The following is a 20,243-nucleotide window of genomic DNA, read 5'->3' as shown; positions in this document are numbered from 1 at the left end:
CTCCCAGAAGTTATCGGCAACATGAAGGGTCTGCGGCAACAATAGGCTTCTTGGTAGAGTTGGGTTGGCAAGAGTGCCGACAACCCACCACGCAAAATAGGCGCGATAATATGACGTCGAGTAGCGGAAACCAAGCCCGTGAATACCTATAACCTATACTGCAGTAATGCTGGTGTAGGCGGAATTTGAACGGTATCTTAATTCTTACTTACTTAATTACTGCTGTGGCGCAGCGACCCGAAGTGGATCTTGGTCTCCAACACCAAAACCGCCATGCTTCTCTGTCCAAAGTCGTTTTACTCCAGTCGATGGCGCCGAGTTCGCTAAGGTCTTTTTTGCACTTCGTTTCACCAGCGGTACCTAGGGCGTCCAGACGGTCTTCGGCCATTTTGAACTCCAAAGTACGCAAAGTACAAAGTATCTTAATTCTAAACGTAAAAATTGTAAATTGGATTTAACAGTTGTTATTTCCTTCTATTTAGGGCCTGTATCACAATGTCCAATTGAAGTATTGGGTAGCTAATTAACAAATAAATGAATACTACCAATTAAGCTTATTTGAGGTCGTGGGTTAAAACCCCGGCTCGTACCAATGAGTTTTTCGGAACTTTATATTTGATATTACCAGACCCATCGCTTTCCAAAAAAAATTATAGGGGTTAGTTGCCGAGCAGACCTCAGGCTGCAAAAATGCCGGGACAACACAAGGAATAAGAAGAAGAGTTAAGTTATTTAAAGATTGTGAAACACCAACGATAACTTTATTCGTCAGATAAGTGGCCAATAGCTTATTCAGGACTTTACTTGGACATTGTGAAACAGGCCCTCAGTTACAGATACGCAAATAAACACTGCAAATGTAACAACTTTATTTAACACCTTGAAGCGTTTAACGTATTTTATGAAGCGTGTTTACAATTTAGAATTACGTTACACTACGGCAACACGCATCACGTTTAATTCATTACCGCGCGGTTCACAGTTTTGTGACTTAGACATCTTGCTTATTGCTTTTTAGTAACGCAAGAGACTAGCTCGAGCGGATGCCGATGGCACCAAAACCCGCTTAATGTTTATCCCATTCAGCGCTAATTACGACACGTTGTCGTTGTGCCTCTACGAAGCATTTCCTCTAAATACCGGGAAAGGCAAGTTATCGGCTACGATCGTAGTTCAGCGGTGAATGTGTGGGTGGAAAACAATGTACGGTCCGAGAGGAAGCGGATGCCGTGGTATAAAGAGGTTTGCAACTCCAAGGATATCACGAATAATAAAGGAAGGTACTTTTACAAGGATTCACTCAGTCACGCATTCAGGAATTCTGAAAACTTATCTTATCACTTTTTGTAGCGACTTTTGCCAAAGTTGTAAAATGACATTTTTTTTAAAGATATAAAATAAATTAAAAAAAAACTTTATTTTTATTACCTTCCATAAATGTACTCTTTACAAAAAATAATGAACATTAACATATTACAATTAAGTAGGTAGAAGTCGCCTCAGCAGCGTAGGCCTCCTCCATTTCTTTCCACAATTGCCGTTCTCTGGGCTTTCGCATCCTGCCTGGCCCAACCCGTAGTGTGAAAATGTCTCGCCATCTTTGATTTTCTCGTGTCTAAGTATCCATTTACATACTTTTTTCGTCCACCAGGTATTATCCATTCTGCAGTCGTGTCTGGTCCAGTTCTATTTGAGTAACCTTAATCGCTTTACTACGTCACTCAATTTGGTTCTGTTTCTTAAGCTTTTGTTTCTGCTGCTTTCAAAGCGAGGTGACACGACAAACTCTAACTTTTTGCAGTAAACGGGCAAACCTGTGTCTTGGTAGGGCTAAAATGGACTAAGTTAAATCTACCCCATTCAGAGACTTCTTTTAGGGAAGTCTCAATTTCAGACACAAGTTTGTTACGGTTCTCGATGAAGTTTTTCCGAGAGATACTGGTGCGGCCGGTGTAAGAGGCATCACCTGTACTATTATCAGCATAACAATAAATGCCGCTGATATACAGCATGTCAGAGCCTTGGGTGACACCAGCATTGACAGATATGGAGTCTGAGCATTCACCGCCAACTACCACCTTTATGCTTTTGTCGGCTAGAAAGCTACTGACCCATTCACATAATTTCTCGGGAAGCTCACGGGATGCTTCGCAAGAACGTCTTCGCTCTATCCAAACGAACTGCCAGTGCTTCACCCTTTGTCTTGATCGCCTGTGCTCAACTATGTGTCAGGTAGACTAGAAGATCACCAGGCAACTGGTGGTCCTCTAGGTACCAAAGGAGCTGGCAGATGATAATAGAATCCATTATCTTCAAGAAAAGGGAGGTTACAGCTATTGGCTTGTAGTTGGACGGATTTAAGCGGTCACCTTTATTAGGAATCGTAGGGATCGGGTGCACCAAAGCTGACTTCCACGAGGTTGGGCCTTCGCCAGAAGAGTAGGAGAGCCGAAAAAGACGCGTTAAGACCGCTGCTCACTCAAGAGTATACATCTTCAGCACAATGGCAGGGATTCCAACGGGCCCACTCAACTTATGAGTGTCGGGGGAAAGAAGCCCTTTACGCACTGAGCTTTGGTTGAACCGGAAATCTGGCATACAGCTCTCGCACCGCTGTAAAGTCAGCGGCGCGTACCAGTCGTACGTCATCCAAAGTTTAGTTGGAGTTTACCTAGAAGATCGGCTTTGTCTTTTGCATTGTGGGCTAATGAATCATTTCCCATGTGCAGAGGCGGAAAAAACAGCGTGCAGAAAATTCCATATTTTTAACCACGATTGACTACTTAGCAATCCTGAGGTGTCTCATGGACCATGAAAAATCAATACGAAACAATCAATTTTGCAACAGCTACCAAGTCTTGAAACACCATGTATTGCCATTGACATTTCCCAATTAAGATGAATCCAAAAAGAAAACATCTTGTATGGGGATTTACGCGTGCCAGCCACATTACGCAATTTCGAGAATGGCGCTGTGTCCGCGAAACATGTTAAGCTTGCACCGCTGACGCAACACATGTATATAGGTACTGCAAAATAATGTGCCTCTGATTCAAGGATCAATTAATGGAAATAACGTTTTGTATTTACTACGTTTACCATTGTTCTCTGAAGATTTATTTTGAACTTGAAGTACAGTAATGGTCTAAAAAACCAACACGGAACAATGGATCAAAATAAAATTTATTTAAATTAAATGTATCCTTGACCTGACCTTAGCTGTACCTACATCATTTAGCATTTCAAATTATTTAGACAAGATTTGACAAAAAAAAATATGAAAAACAAGGTACTTCGTATGAAAATCGTCCCAAAGTAAACCTAGTTCTTCCCCTTTAACTTGGCCCGAGTTATTCACTCCCAGATGCCCCTAGAGGACTGACACGTAAATATGCCACAAGACAGCCAAACGTAAACCGTCGAACACATTTTATGTGATACTATTTTAAATTTATGCCCACAAACGTGGACGTTTATTATGGGTAAAACGTTTACTAATAGCCGATGATATAGTGAGTTATTGGTTTTGACAGATCCATTCGAACTTCTAAAGTTTCACCCGATGTGACATATGACGTCACGTTTAATTCGCGTTATTAAAAATTTAAGTAAAAAGTCAGTTTGGTACGGTCACGTCTGATAATATCGATATGAAAAAAGTGCCTTTATTGCCCATATATTAAGGTAGTGTAAACATATTTTTGGCACATTTATCGTATCGATATTTTCAGACGTTGTTTTACTGGTTGTTGCTTTGACTCCTCTGCTTGTGGACAAGTGCGTTCTGGAGGTGCATACATGTGCAGATGATTTATATTTGAAAACGTATATTTTAATGTGAAATACGTATACTAAGATATTTATTAAAAAAAAACTTGCAATAGTGATTTGGGTTTCTTAGCTAAAAATCCAAGTGATCGCTTTTAATAGGCATTTGTAATTCTGTGCTGTTATTGACCGAAGCGTAGCGTAGGTCTACGTTTTGACTCGCGCAATCTGCTTTCGTATGTCCGGATGTTCTCCTCTACAGGTCGCAATTCTCAACCGATTCGCGTAAAATTTTGTGACAATATTCTATGATTAAATAGAATTTTTTTGTCGATTCAGTTTTTGGATTTTTTTCAAAATGGCGGAGTCATGGGACGTCGCGCCTAAATAAATAGCCGTATCGATATCGTAAGAGTTTCTTCCTTGTGAGAAATGTTTACAGATTGATTTGCGAAACAAATAGATATTACAGTACATATGGGGCTACTTTATAGCACTAGTGCGAGAAGTAGCATATTACGTTACTGTGTCGAACATTTAAAGGGCCATATGTACTGTAAAACGTTGTACGATACATGTGCGAATAGGCAATTCGCAACTCGTGTCGATTTAAAACACTCCCTTCGGTCGTGTTTTAATTTATCGCCACTCGTTTCAAATTTCCTATTTTTCGCACTTGTATCGTAATGTACTATTTTAGAACGCTTGTTTAGGGGGTATTTAGATATTTAGGTTTTAGTCGAGAATAAGTAGCCTAATTTCACCGCGTCACATATATCCATTCGTGGCTTAATTGGAATACACTTGCTGTGTAATCATGAGGTTGCGGGTTCTAATCCCTAACAATGATTTCTTTTTTGTTTTTTTTTTTTGAACTTTAATTTCCTGTTTTTGATTGACTAAGCTTTGTAGCAGGGAGAGGTAGGTCCGTGGATCTATCCCCTGAATTATAACTTTTTCTATTTTTTTTTTTCATTTCAATTTCGTATTGTTGATTGATCAAGCCAGTGCGAAGCGCGAGCTAAGCGTATTCGTTTCAGTTTTTTGTCTGGACTTTTTTTCAACCGTTAAAGTTCAACGAAATGGACAGTTGCTCAGGCGAAAACGGTTGAGATGTGTGGGGCCTATGTTCAGAATGTTTCGGAGCAGTTTTTGCGATTAGTTAAATTGATCAACTTTGGCTTTTCTATACGGACGGACGTCGTTGTAGATCAGAATATTGATATTATTTTAGGAACAGAAGTTTAAACGTAAATGTAAGTTATATTGCTTTAAAAAATGGCGTGAGGCAAAAAAAAAGGAAACAGTTTCCTAACCTTGAGTTTGAGAGTAACATATAATTTTCACCTTACCTACGTAAAGAACATACTAGATACATTTCAAATAATGTTTGAAATTAGCATATTATGCTTTCCGCTTGATAAGATCTCTAAATAGCGTCTCAGGAGAAACGAACTTGATTTAAATGGGTTTGACCGCGGAGAAGAAGATAAAACTTACCTGCCTAAAGTTTCCAAAGTAAAATTGTCATTTCCCGGCAGAGTCATTAATCTGGCTTAGGCGCCGTTTGCCGCGGTGTTGACGGTGTGGTGTTGTGATTGGAATTATATTTTGGGAAATGAGGAAGATATTATGTAAAAATGTGCCTTTATTTTTTTACGTGATTTCCTTTATAAAATAATCTATTTCAAGTGTATTTAAATACAAATATATTAAATACATAAATTTTTATATGTGTTTTAAAATTATCTTTAATATAATTTAAAAAAATATATTTGGACAATCTTGCACAGATCGACCTAGCCCCAAACTAAGCAAACCTTGGACTATGGGTACTAGGCGATGATATACATACGTATATAGACAAATACATATTTATATTCATAGAAAACACCCATGACTTAGGAACACATATCTGTGTTCATCACACAAATAAATGCCCTTGCCGGAATTTGAACTATCGGCTTCATAGGCAGGGTCATTACCCAATATTCCAGACCGGTGGGGTGGGGTTATGCCTATAAATTATTTTTAATTCCTAACTTCGAATACAAAAAGAAAAAAGGCGGCGACCTGTTATTGGTTAACAATAAAATAACTCAGACAACACGAACAAGTTGTTTCCCCCATAATTTATTTGTATCTCTCTATAAACAACATTTACTACATTTTACCGCGAGACTCAATCCATCATTCCAACTCGACATTTGCTTTTGTACAAAAATCTCACAACATTACGGCCTTGCTTTAATACTGGCCTAGTTTTTCAACTTCTTCTTCGGTGTTAGGTATTTAGTGTTGTGATTTTATAAATAATCTATATATTATATATATACTCGTATATATATATAAACGTAAAAGTCCTGACTGACTGACTCGCTTAAATCAACGCCCAGTTCAAACCGTTGGACCTAGAGAGCTGAATTTTTCACAATATGTAGTTTTTATAAAGTTAGTATCCGGTAAGAAGGGGTTTTTCAAAATTCATCCCCTAAGGGGATGAAATGAGGGTCCAATGTTTGTATGGGGTTCAAGTTTTACTTTAAACTAGGAATTCGAAACTTCGTAAACCGATAAATTATTAAAATCCAAGAAAATGGTTTCAGCGTTTTTTGCAAATTTATCCCCTAAGGTGATGAAAATGGGGTTGAAAGTTTGTATGGACATCAAAAAATTTTTTGAGTGCGGTTCTTGAAACTCTGTACATGGGCATATTATTAAAACGAAAGATAACTGATTTCAGCGTTTTTAAAAATTCATCCCCTAACAGGCTTAAAAAGGGGTTGAAAGTTACGTTATATACATTACAAATTAATAAAGACATAATAGCCGATTACAAATAAAAGTTATTATTTCGGGGAGTTGAAAGTTTGTATAGAGATCAAAATGTTTTTCGAGTGCGGAACTTGAAACTTTGTATATTTGCATATTATTAGAATACAAGAACATAATTTTTCAGCGTTTTTTTTAATTATTCCCCTAACTGGGATAAAAAGGGGTTGAAAGTTTGAATCCATTACAAATGCTTTGAAACTTCTAAGATAGTCACAATCCCGATTATAAAAAGATATATAAATATAATAAAAGGGGCAATTTTTTTTTTTTTAAATTCATCCCCTAAAAGTGTTAAACTGGGATTGAAAGTTTGCATTAGGTTCAAATTTTATTTTAAGCGAGGAACTTGAAACTTCGTAAAAAGGCATTTTATTAAAAGAGAAGAAAACTAATTTCAGCGTTTTTGAAAATTCATCTCTCCAGGTGGTTTAACAGGGGTTGAAAGTTTGTATGGAGCTCAAAATTTTTTACGAGTACGGAACTTGAAACTTTGTATATTTGCATATTGTTAAAATACAAGAACAATATTTTTAGCGTTTTTAAAGAGGTTGAAAGTTTGAATCCATTACTTCTAAAATAGTCATAATACCCGATTACAAAAAAAAATGGAATCAACATTTTTGGAAATTCAACGCCTAAGGGGGGTCGTAAAAGGAGATGGAAGTTTGAATGGGGTTCAAATTTTATTTTAAGCTAGGGATTTAAAACTTCGTTAAAAAGATATATTAATAAAATACAAGAAAACTTTTTTTCGTTTTTTCGTCCTTAATTCGTCCTTAATGAACAGCTATCATATCTATCTTGTGTTGTGAAATGGCACGTCAAATCTCACTAGATTATAGGTATGTTACTATGCTCATACTTCTACCTACCGTATTACTCAATGTTTAGTGTAGGTACCTATTTAGTTTAAGATTATTTTAGAGCGCACCGCCAACAAACTGTTTCACAGTTTGGCGAAAAATTAGATTAAGGTACTTAAAATATTGTATTTTTTTGGTAAATAAAAAAAAAAATATTTTGCACCGACTAAAGATGTAAAATGTTCAAGATAAGATTCCACGTGGACGAAGTCGCGGGCAACAGCTAGTTCTACATATATGTTTTCTTGGAAATATTTTCACTACCAAGATCTTTCAAAAATCACGTAATAACATGACGCAATGATGGTGATAGGTAAAGGAAAGTAGGAAAGCAATAGTCTATAGGTGCTTGTAAATTTTTGAAGTATTGGAACATTACCACCCATATACAGGCTTCCTAGAATCCATTACTACCTAACTAGTGCCCTCACCATACCTTTACGTTTAATTTTGTAGGAAAAATCTCACAATATTACGGCCTATGACTCATTGTCTTGTCACACTGTTTATTAGTTAAAATTTTGTCAAATTAAATTTAAAGCTCGCTTTACACAACAGGTTCTTAATTGGATTTGTCTAAGTGACGTGTGGTGATGTCACATTTGTACGTCAGACCCACGTCTAGTCTGCCCACGCGGCGTAGCTCAGTCTTATGCACTAGAAAGCTTTAATTATGGAAGGTAGAGGCAAAGAACAGAATCTCCATATAACAAAAATACCGACAAAAAAACCATAAATAGTAGGCGCTACAATACCTAGAATACTTGAGAAAAAATCTAATCATAGACAGCGCACTTCACTCCGTCAATAACGCCTAGTTCTTAGCTACTCTAGCACTACTCTGGAGAGATTAGGAACTATTATTTATAGCTGAGAGCTGGACACTTTTGCAACAGTTCTGCCTAAGGAGATTCTGTTCCTTGTCTCTACCTTCCATAGCTGTAATGTTGTCTGCTGGCATATGGTGGACAGTACGAATATGTCTTTATGCCCATGACATGGTCATATTGGCATATTAATATTTTGATTCAATTCATCAAATTTTTAATTTACACTAAAGGTACAAGATTCATGAAACTACATGAAAGTACCCGCAATTTCCTCATTACCTCATACCTATATCTCAAAGTGTATTTGACTAACATTATCTAATGGAAGGATCAAATTGGGCGGACTATCGGCTTGCTAGGCCTAACCGATGTTACGTGAGAAATGGGCGAAGTATGAGAGAATGGAAAGAGAGTAACGTAACAGAGTAACAGCTTCAAACATACTTGCTGCGAGAGTCATTACCTTACAACTATAAAAACGTAGCTCGTGGTGCAAGTATCAACAAATCTGGCTGTGGCTGCCCATACACTGCTGTTATCTAACCAATTCCGTATTCTAAGTGACCAGATTCTGCAGACTATCGGCTCGTAAGACAGCTTAATTTGGTAAATCGGTATTCAAACTTGACATTCGACTCAGAAAGTAAGGGGGAATTACGGTAAAGTAGTTTGTTGTGAAATGTGTGCGCTACTAGTGCACAAATTTACTCTGTTAAATCTTTACTCATGTGAAGACGGCCTCTACGGGGAAATCTACGTGCCTTCGGTTGACAAATAAACCCTATTCGTAACACCTACTTTAGTTTTGGGTTTTCCGAGAACATATTTTGCCGTGTTGTTTGTCTAGTCATATAGAAGAAAGAGAAGGAACTTTTATGTAATATTAACTGATTTATTTAATTTATGTTGCATTATCAGAACTTGTGATCCTTCTTAGATTGTTTAAGCGTATTGTATGTATATCTGTGTTTTTTCTACCGAAATCCTAACGTACCCAACTCAGCTTTTATCAGAGTTAGCTTAATGAATTAAAAATAGTAAATAACATTTATAATACTATTGTAGTCCAGTTCACAAGATTTAAGTTTATCAAGAGTCACGATATATTTATGAGGGGATATCACAAGATTAATAATAATTCAGGAATATTTACAAAGAAGATATGTACAAAAAGGTGTGTAGGTTAGGTATGAAAAAAAAAAGATACATTGTGAAAACCTGTAACAAATTACTTTCATAAAATAATCACCTACCCATACATTTAATCTTGTAAACAGGTATAAAGTAGTCTTATAAACAAACTTATGTACGTAATTCGAGCACTGTATATATCTTAAAAGCTTTATATACTTTAGCTGTGTGTTTGCGATACAATGCAGTGCAACGGTATTATGAATAAGGCTGAAAAGATACAATGGAACTATTATTTCGAGTACTTTAACTTTAATTATGATAATTATAAGGAGTTATAAAGTTGCTACCATTATTGTGGTTGAATACCGTTGCCTAAAAAGATTTGCAACTACTTCGCTGCAATCAGCAGGTAAGGATTTACTTAAGAGTTGATAATTGGCGTGTGAATTGCCATTGATTTTTTAGGTTATTATGTATTGACGTATCTTTTTATTGTGATTTCTCTCCGATTTTCCGAGAAACAGGGATTGTCTGCCACGTAATAATAATAATCAATGGCCCCACTGAGCGAGAATTTACACTGGGTTAACTGCCGCATTTGATTTAACACAAGGTAAAGCCCATTCACATATAAACTATTAAGCAAATTAGTACAGAAGTTATGCTATTATATATGTAATTATTTATCTAATATCTCATCATCTGGTAGTTCTGATAAACATGTCTATAAGTATAATGACTATAAATTGTTCATTTAAGGAATATATGCCTACACTTAGGAATATACAACAGTTAACTATTGTTAACGGTAAGCGTAAACTTTGGCAATGGTTTTTATATTTATAATATGCGTTTTACACTTGACGTAATTGAAGTAGAGGTACTGCTGATTAATTAATTTGTGGCACAGGCATGTTGAACGCAGCTGCGCTGTAGTTAATCTTCGGCGCCCGTGCTTTATGGAATGTTCCGGATTTTTTCTCCCCTCTCGGCTAATCCTAGTGCCTGATTATACAGGTAATGATAATAGCGGATCAGTATAATCCAATATAATTAATTCATTATTAATGAGGTGTTCACATTGGATACGGATCCGTACGCCGCACCGCACACCGGAGAGGTGATCCGCATCAGATCAGTCTGATGACCGCGCATTAACACAAGCATTATGGACTGTTACAAAGTAAAGTTTTGAATCTAATTTAGACTGTAGCTAGTCAAACTAACACTAAGCTAATTAAACGGTTTAAATTACACATTCTTAGTCACACGCGTGACATGTTTTGGAGAGCCTAGGTCTCCATTTCAACATGTCGCCCGTGTGACTAAAATACGTGGGGTAACCCGTAAAATTAGTTAAGTGTAAGTACAGTTTTGAAGTTGGGAATATCTCGATGAGAACAATAAAATAGGTACTTGTCTCCTACAGATGACTCAAAGCTGATGAATCTTATATTTCGAAACAAATAACCCTGGATTTCAACCTAAGAACGTTGGTAGGGTTCGTTGTCGGCACGTTATCTCCATGGAGCCAGATAATGTAATTTTCTTGAGTTAAATTTTAACTTTTGCACGATATGTACAGCTATGTAATATATAAGTATGTGTCGGAGAACGGCTGGATTGAATCTATCACATGAGGCCTCATGAGGATAAGAAATACCCACAAAAATACCCCTAAAACACTAAAAACAAAAATGCATCATTAAAATTTGCGTCAGAGAGTGGGCTGTCAAAACAAATGAAATCCAGTACATTGAAGTTATGCTGTCAATCAATCTTCAGACGAGAACGAACGGGAGGAGATGAAGTCGGTGGCGGTTCCTGGGTCAAATCCATTGTTTTCCTTAAGATGATGTAACATGTGCTATGATTTGTAATCAGTCTTGATCAGTAAAGACTGAGTTGAAAATCGTATTTCATTGTAAAGCCTTCGTAATCCACTCCCACGATTTCCAACATATATATGTAAATTGATAATGTAAATTTTAGGGGTAATTTTCTTATCCTTGTGAGGCCCCATGTTATAAAGCCGGCTGTGGGATGAGCTCGATGCCGCGGGTTCCTCGAAGGGCTATGGGGTTATTCAAAAAACACGGGGCCTCGAGGATAAGAAAAACACCCCAAAATTTTCATTGTCAATTCACGCTGTAAAATATGAAAATAGTGTAACTTGACGTTTACGTTTTAAGTAATTTTGAACAACACCGACGTAGACGTATATTGAGATAAAATGAGCCGACAGGTAGTGAGCGGGTGTGTGGATGTACAATATAACTACATACATTTTGCGTGAAATAATGCATAATTTCCTTTTTCCTTGTTTTGAGCCTGGCTTGTTTTAAGGATACATATACTGATTCCTATTCAGAGTTTACAAAGGTACACCGAAATTGCGCACTTTAGTGCGGTATAGTGCAAGATTTCATAGGTCCACCCGCCATCCTGACGTCAGAATGGCGAGAGAGGTTTCTAGTAATAGTACAGAAGGTATAATGTGTCTGTAAATAAAAATAGGTAGTTTCAAATCATAGATTTAACTAAATGTGCTCCTAGTTAGCTGCTAGTTACGGCTAGTTAGCCGCACGCGAGTTGTGAGGTCAATCACTAATAAATGCATGTTAATGCATATTTGCATAACAACAGTTGTGATTAGAGCGTCCTAAAATTTCTCATGTTCTCTAGTATCTGCTAGTAAATATACAGTCAGCATTAAAAGTAGAGTGGCAGATACTTTTTGGCGGGTTGTTACATACGCTACTATAGATATACCTATATCTATATACATATACACAGTCAGCATAGAATAGACACTAGACGGCCAAGATGGCCAAAAATATAAAGTGTCTGTTGTTTCTGAAATAAATGATTTGATTTGAATTGAATTTACCATGAAATAAGGATATGTTCCGATCAGATTTGGTCGACACTATATTTTTGATGATGTAGTATTGGCATCGGTGGCTGTCCGTTGCCATTGGGGGGTGGCATTTGGACAAACCAGCGTTATTTTAACTTGCTAGTTTTTCAAGATCTGTAGAATAATATGCTAAATTATCCCAAATTATGCAAGCCGATAAGAATCGACTTATATGAACGCTTTGTTTTGCTACTTATATAACCAATTAAAAATGAAATTACATTGACATCATACAGTACTGTACGTAGACTCCAGGATGCACAGAATGTGTGTCAAAATGGGATCGTGATTGATTATAGGTATCACTTTGACATCATTTTGTAGCAACAATAACCAAACGTTGTCTACGCAAACTATAAGTACTTACATAAAGAGCTTGAATACCCGTACACAAACAATAACACAACAATAATCGTGTTTAGATCTGTGCCTGGTTCGCTCCGATATCTCGTGGGCCTCGTGGCAACTGTCCAATGTCAACCCAGACCTGTTACTTTACGAATCTCTATGTACAATTAGGGGGCCGCACGGCCTGCCGAGCCATAAAGGCTACGAGTACAAATGCCACAATGCGCGTGCCGCACCGTAGGTACGCGAGCGCCATTATAACTTCTAAGATTTTATTTGATTTGATATCACTCGCAGTGCATCTTTTTCGAACCAATATACCAGTACGTATGAATAATGACAGGTGACCGAAAGAGCAACCGACTTGACCTATGGGTATGTATTTTCAGCGGACTACTACTATATTCGGTTTCGATTCGATTTACTTACATCAATCGTTGAATTTCAAGTCATTTGCCCTATGACAAAAGACTTAAATTTCAACCTGTGATCTGAGACCTATGTCTTCGTTTGATTCGTAATGAAAGCGACGCCATGTATCTATAAGTATCCGTGGGAGTAAGATTAGATCAATAAAAAATATTTATTTACCAACATAAAAACAATTAACTGCAAGTACAAAAATAAAAATCAGGTAGAATTTATATATCCCCATCAGTCCCCGACCAAAAAACTTGAAGCTGATTCTTAACTAAGTTATTAAATAACTAACTAACCTAACCTTACTAACTAAACCAGACGTAAGTTCGCTACCAAGGCGATGTTATTGGACAGTTTATCATTTAAAATGCTCTATTACTAATAATGGTTTGATAGTAATACATAGGTGGGCACTAATTAACGAGTTTGATTTTAATAATGATGTTAATTAAAAGTATTAAAAAATAAAATTGTTGGTAATATAAGTTGATAACTATCAGAAGGATTCATCGTGTAACTGGTCAATATCAAATCAAGTAAATATTTTAAAAGTTCGTATGTCGCTCCGAGAGTTTGTTTATTTTTTATTTTTTCTTGCTGTGGGTAGGTTTTGTACAAAGCTTTACCCGCTATTGTTTTCTACAGATTTGCAAGCTTTTACATATCTTAATGTACGGGGGATAGAGCCATGCTAGATGTAATCAGACTGTTTTAAATAGAAAAGGTAGAAATGGGAAAATAAAGTTTTCAGTTATTAATTGTGAATATTAAAGCATATCTAAGCGTGTAGTGTATGTGTGTACTATATTATTTAGAATACACGTTCATTATGTTATACGTTTCAGCATCGAACCATGGAGCTATACAAAATATGTATAAATCTGTATGGTAGTGCCTTTAAACCTATATTTGTGCGGAAATGAATATTCGCGGGAAAATATGTATGGGAGCCCTCAAGACACCAAGAGGGATTTTATTAATGGACTGTAAATTAAATAGAAAAAAAAGTACTTGTTTGACGCCTAGATTTAAGGGATTAAGGAAATGCCTGCGCAAATACCTGGTGATCTCGTTGTATGATACTTGAGCTGGCCAGCACTTTGTAAAACTTTCCCCGATCTTCAGCGACTGTATACACGCATATCACTTTCACTCTGGTTCAACAGTTTTGCTAATTTCACTTTACATTTTTATTTTTTTCGGCTAAGAGATGCGTTTAGGGCTGTATCGATTCAGGAACTGATTCGCCAAGATGGCGTCTCATAGAACATGGCTTTGTGCGCGTTGGCAAGGGATAGGTAACTTGGAACGGTTAAAAGCGTTTCACAAGTACCTACATTTGAAAATATTAGTAAAAACTACCTTATAATAAAAATATCAAATTGAAACTCAACACCGTAATTGTAGCGGAAATCTATAGGTAGTTAAATGCTTTAAAAGCCGATTTCAATTACAATACATTAATTATTACTGTCAGTAATTTTTATTTAAATTCTTCAACTATATTCCAGGATTTGTACCTAACGATAAGTTTTCTATCATACATAATAATAGAAGTTTTATTGTATGAAAAATACCGGCTACTCTTTTTACAAAGCTAGTTAAATATTAAATTGTTAACCAAGGGATGGAAGGAAGACTTATCTTTGGTCAATGGTGCATTTCACCCTAGTTAAACACTCTACTTTTTATTTTTATTTTATTGATTCAAAAAACTTATACGGCATACTAATATATTGTGAAATGTATAATAGACAAACTAGGTACATAATACAGTCTAGAAAGGACAAACAAAACAAATGTAAGAAAGAAAGACTAATACAAGACAGAAGATTCTCGCTTATCCATTGTCTCACAGAACTTCATACATTCTTTACACAAATCCATCCAACTACTTGCAAATATATCACATTCCGGTGCTGATGCGAGGAGCGCGTTAATACATATATTGTAGAGCGCGGACAAGTGGTGATTTGCCATAGGACATAGTACGTGTTTTGTAAGCCGATACGTACGTACGTACGTACGTACGTGTTTTGTAGATATTGTTTTATAAGCCGTAATTTGGTTATTTTAAAATCTTGATTACATAAAGGTACTATGTATTAAATTTATTAGCCTTTCTACGTCACTTATTATCAGATAAGAATGAAAAATAATGAAGATATAAAATTAAAACGTGATTTCTATGTAAGCATTTCTAAGTCATGGGTGTTTTCTATGTATTTAATTATTTATAAATTATATATATCGTTGTCTAAGTAGTTAAGTACCCACAACACAAGCCTTATTGAGCTTACTGCGGGACTTTAGTCAGTTTGTATAATAATGTCCTATAATATTTTTTTATTTAAATTCGGTGACGCAAACTGATTTCAGTGCCTGCACACGATTTCGGTGTTTTAAAATCTCAAATACTTATTTTAAAAACTACAAGGTTCTAATGAGGGCCTCAGCTATCAATATTTTTCACATTACGGTTAGATTTTGGGCAATAAAGCCAGGTTTCCCTCTACATTCCTAACAACTTTTGTCCTAAAATCACTTGCCCTAACCGTTTTGTCCTCATGAATATTTAACCCTAATTCACTTGCCATAGTGTAATTGAATCCTTGAGCAATATTATTTTTTCCTAAGCATTGTTACCATAATGGTAAAAAATCCTAATTTTGTTTATCGTAACATTGGTTTTCATAAAAAAATATTTTGCCCTAAACTATTTGTCTCAGTAAGTATAGCCCTAATGTTCAATAGCCATAATAACTATTTGCCATAATGTATCGAGGATCTAAATAAAGATAGTTCATATTTCAAGTAGACATATAATAATGCGCTTATGAACATCAAATAAAGCTGTTGCCAGAAGATTAGGTTAGGTTAAGTTTGGAACTAACTGTTTCCAAAAGCATATTATTTTATTATTCAATAATAATATGTTGGGTGTTATGGGTCTTTGAGTGCCACGTCGATCAAGCAGTGATTTATCGTGACAGACCTTTAAAGTTCATTACTAATGCACGTTGAATCCAGGAAATTCCGGATTCTTTGGGACCTAATGTTTTGTACCTCATAGGGTTGCAATACGTGCCGCCCTAAGTAGGTGCTTCTTTTTGACATTAGTGGTCCACAGGCACAGAGAATGTGCATTGCAGTCTCAGTACAGGTTTTGTATCTTTTGAGCCCTAGCAGGTTTGCTGTTGAACCCTTTGATTAGAATTTTCTAGTGTTCTTGTCCTTTGACGAACTTCCACCAATCGATTGCTCTCGTTGTTGCTAAGTAGAGAATATACATCCCGTTTTGTGATTCCACAGAACGATGTTGGGCCGTCCAGGGTGTGTCTGCGACCTTTTTTAGCAAGTTCGTCCGCTTATTCGTTTCCGTTAATGTTGGAGTGCCCTAGTACCCATCTAAGTATGAGTTTGTTGATGTTAGCCAGTACATTTAGGTTTGTTTTACAGTTCTGGACTAGTTTTGAGTTTAAGTCAAGGGATTCTAGTGCCAGCAGAGCAGCCTGGCTGTTCGAGTTGATCTAAATATATTGGTGTCTTAGGTTTCTATCCAGGTTCCATTGTGAGGGTGTCCTGGCGATAAGCTGGAGCTGCTGGAGGGCGCCGTGGTGAAATGTCATCGATCCCAGTGCGCCCTCATGAACGGCAAAGAGGGTGAAACGCCTGAGTGGGTTTAGTGGGTAGGGCCAAATCCCCCCCTCCCCCTTCCTCTTGACAGGAGACGGAAAAGGAGCGACGAGTCCCACACACCGTAAATGCATTCCCACTCCGTCAAACGAAAAAAATCTATCCATAATTTCGTAATCAAAATTAGGAAAAATTATATTGGGGAATAACATATTAGGACAAACAATAGTAGTCCGAAGCAGTTTACGTGCAATAATAAGTAAGACATATAGGCTTTAGGACAAATAATGATTATGACAAATTGCTGTTATGACATGTTACACAACATTAGTAAAATATTCAATATTTCAAGTCAAATTAGGAAATACCTTATAAGGGCAAAACATTTTCATCCATTCCATGTTAGGGAAACTATATAGGTAATTAGGGCATATGAGCGTTAGGATTAATGATCATAATGTTAAAAAATATTAGGGGAAGCAGAAATAGCATAAAAAAGTTAAGGAATCCCGATATATACAATAACGTCACATATTAAAAAGTTAAAAAAAATGCCATCGAAGTTACGCACCGAACGTCATCTTGGAGAATCGCCCACCAATTAATTTATTCATATGGAACATTTAATAAGTGATTTTATTCGAAACCAATAGGTTGCGTGGTAAAACAAGCGCGTTAGCGTGAAGCGCACTAAAGTAGATGTAGATACAACAGGTAAGTTTAATATTTCACGTTATTTAATGCAATTAAATTTTCGATTCAAATGGTATGAATTATCTTTACTGATATCAGATTAATTGAGAAAAGTATTAAATATTGGACAATATTTGCGTAGGACCCTTTGTGGTCTATTCTGTGTTTTCAGCTGAAGATAGATGAGGACACAAAAAATACAACGCCGAGCCCCCGTTAGCTAACGGCATGCAACCTATTGTTATGGATTATGATAATCAGAACTAAGAATTATTAATTTCAAGGGTATCCGGTGTTCGATGATATCTTATGTTTTTGCGAAATAATTAAAATATGATTCAAGCTGAAATGGCTTTTTGTCACGGTTAGATCGGAATAAGAAAAAAAAGATGCATAGGTACGTATATAAATAACAAGGCTTAATAGTCAGTTATCATTCAAAATATAACATTTGAAGCAACAACAACAATGTTCGAAAAGGTAAATTTTATAATTTAATTTGCAAAGTCCACGTTCAATTTAAATTCAATCATCAACTAATATAAAAGTTATAATTTATTCTAGCAGTACGAATATATAGTATTAAATAATTTTAAATTGATTTTGTCGGCTTCGGTTTATGGTGTTCTATTCTACGTAACCTTTTAAAATATTTGTAAAGGGCGCTCACATATTGGCAAATTACTTGAACGTGATCAGGAATCACGAATACGGATTGATCCCGATCTTAATGCAATACTAGTTACTTATATAAAACAATACAAGAAGTCACTGTACTGATTAAGATAATTGTATCTCTTAATACTTGATTTCCTTTTTCTGCCTATTAGGTACTATGGATATGTAATTTTGGGAAGGTCACGTTGTAACTGTAAGGGCCACTTGTACCATCCAGGGTTAGCCACTAACTCGGGGCTAACCTTACTTTTTGATCACGGAGATAATCACTAGATATATACATTGTTAGTGAATACCGCACTGTCGATCATACGTTGGTATATGTCGGGATAAGAAAATCTTTGTGATATTATTTCAGGTCGCCTTAATTACCTGTTTGTTGGGCCTTTCCCACGCTGGAGGGCTTAACTCCGGTCCCGGTGTTCTCAGTTACGGTTCAAATTCAGGCCTAGCTGGTACCGGTGCTAGTGGTTACGGTCCAAATCTAGGCCTAGCTGGATCCGGTGCTAGTGCTTACGGTCCAAATCTAGGCCTAGCTGGTCCCAGTGCTAGTGGTTACGGTTCAAATCTAGGCCTAACTGTTCCCGGTGCTCTCACTTACGGTTCAAATCTAGGCCTAGCAGGTACCGGTGCTAGTGGTTACGGTTCAAATCTAGGCCCAGCTGGTCAAGGTGCCTATGGAGCCAACGGTGCTCGCGGTTACGCCGGTCGCCTTAGCTACGGAGCGAACCTAGGCTACGGCGGGACAGGACTTGGATACGTAGGTTCCGGTGCCGGCTACGGTGGTTACGGCTCTGGCTATGGATCAATATTGGGTTATAATGGCTACGCTGGATACCCTGTCTCTTCGAATCAATACAGCAACAACTCCAATCCCGGCTTGTCGGCCGGCGGAGCCTATGGAACTGGCGCCTACGCTGGTTATAGCGGCTACGGTGCCTACGGACAAGGTACCTATGGAGCTGGTGCCTACGGAGCTGGCGCCTACGAAACTGGGGCCTACGGGAACAGTGCCTACGGTAACTACGGTGGCTGATAAAAATTTAACGAAACATAATTATTTATTACAAACGATACTGCTTTTGTTAATTAAATGCTTACCTACACCTCGTTTATATGAATTTAAAGTTTACTCTCTGTATCATGTTATTTGCTGATTGAAAAAGCAATAAGTATTTGAAATCGTGTGTACTCAGCAGAATTCCTATCATTTTATTTTGATCTATTGAGAAACCGATGAAATATATGATTATTTGCACTGTGTAAATTTATTTGTAAATTTTACCTTAATTATCCAAGTTTAGTAAATTCAAAAGGCCTACAATAAAAAAAAAAATACAAAAAATTGATAAATCTCAATAAAGTATTTCCAAGGTCACGGTAATTCTAATAATAGAACATTAAAGTAGGTAATCAAATTTCCTTCATAACCTTAAAACCTTCTCTCCTCTCAATCTTTGTTGATCCTTTTATCTTAATAGGACTAATTTTATGCACAATGAGATCATACATCTTCCCATGTATGTATAATCGCAAATGATCTTGCCTCGGGAAAATTAGAGATTACAATTACCATTCAAATTGATGTCTACCTAAATTATTTGCATGTGATAATAAAGAAAGTTAAATTGCTCAGGCTCGTCAAAGCCGTCAGCCGGGTAGCTGGTTCGCAGCGTCATTTGAATACCGCCCTTTGGCTTTTGCGGTGCTTAGAAATGTATTAATCTCTTTCTGGCCTCGTACATTCTCATTGCGGCGCGAAACCAGGTCGGCCGTTTTTTGGAAAAATTAGCATAACGCTAAAGTTTATACCTATTATGAAATGTTACTAAGACATTATTTATATCACGTTGAATCCAATTGCTATTTATGTTGTAAAACTTATTTTCGAATTAATGTCGTAAATCGATACAAACCGTTTCATTTTGTAAGATAAAAATTTCGTAACTTTTATTTGTATTTTTAATACGCCTTTGTTATGACAACTCATTTTCTATTTATGAATAAAAAAAACGTTTATTTGGTAAATATACTAAAAACTAAACTACAAAACTTAAAACCTAGATCTAAAAATAAATAAAACTAGACTTAAAATAAAATAAAACTATCCCCCTGCGG

At 36.5% G+C, this 20,243-nt stretch overlaps 2 protein-coding genes across 2 annotated transcripts in view; one reads left to right on the top strand and one right to left on the bottom strand.

Moving 5' to 3' along the window:
• LOC133520641 (uncharacterized) overlaps window positions 1-14,351 on the bottom strand; it is a 64,626-nt gene extending 50,275 nt beyond the window's left edge. The window contains exon 1 of the mRNA XM_061855189.1: window positions 14,179-14,351. The gene's annotated coding sequence lies outside the window, so the exon portion shown is untranslated. The remainder of the gene's footprint in view (window positions 1-14,178) is intronic.
• Window positions 14,352-17,915: 3,564 nt separating this feature from the next.
• LOC133520319 (keratin-associated protein 19-2-like) lies at window positions 17,916-19,161 on the top strand. The gene is made up of 2 exons (XM_061854690.1): window positions 17,916-17,927; window positions 18,484-19,161. The coding sequence occupies exons 1-2, from the start codon at window positions 17,916-17,918 to the stop codon at window positions 19,159-19,161; spliced, it is 690 nt and encodes a 229-aa protein (XP_061710674.1).
• The last annotated feature ends 1,082 nt before the right edge of the window (window positions 19,162-20,243 follow it).

The sequence above is a fragment of the Cydia pomonella genome, chromosome 8 (assembly GCF_033807575.1).
Source record: "Cydia pomonella isolate Wapato2018A chromosome 8, ilCydPomo1, whole genome shotgun sequence".
NCBI classification, from domain to species: Eukaryota; Metazoa; Arthropoda; class Insecta; order Lepidoptera; family Tortricidae; genus Cydia; species Cydia pomonella.
This window is presented reverse-complemented; position numbering and strand designations above follow the sequence as displayed.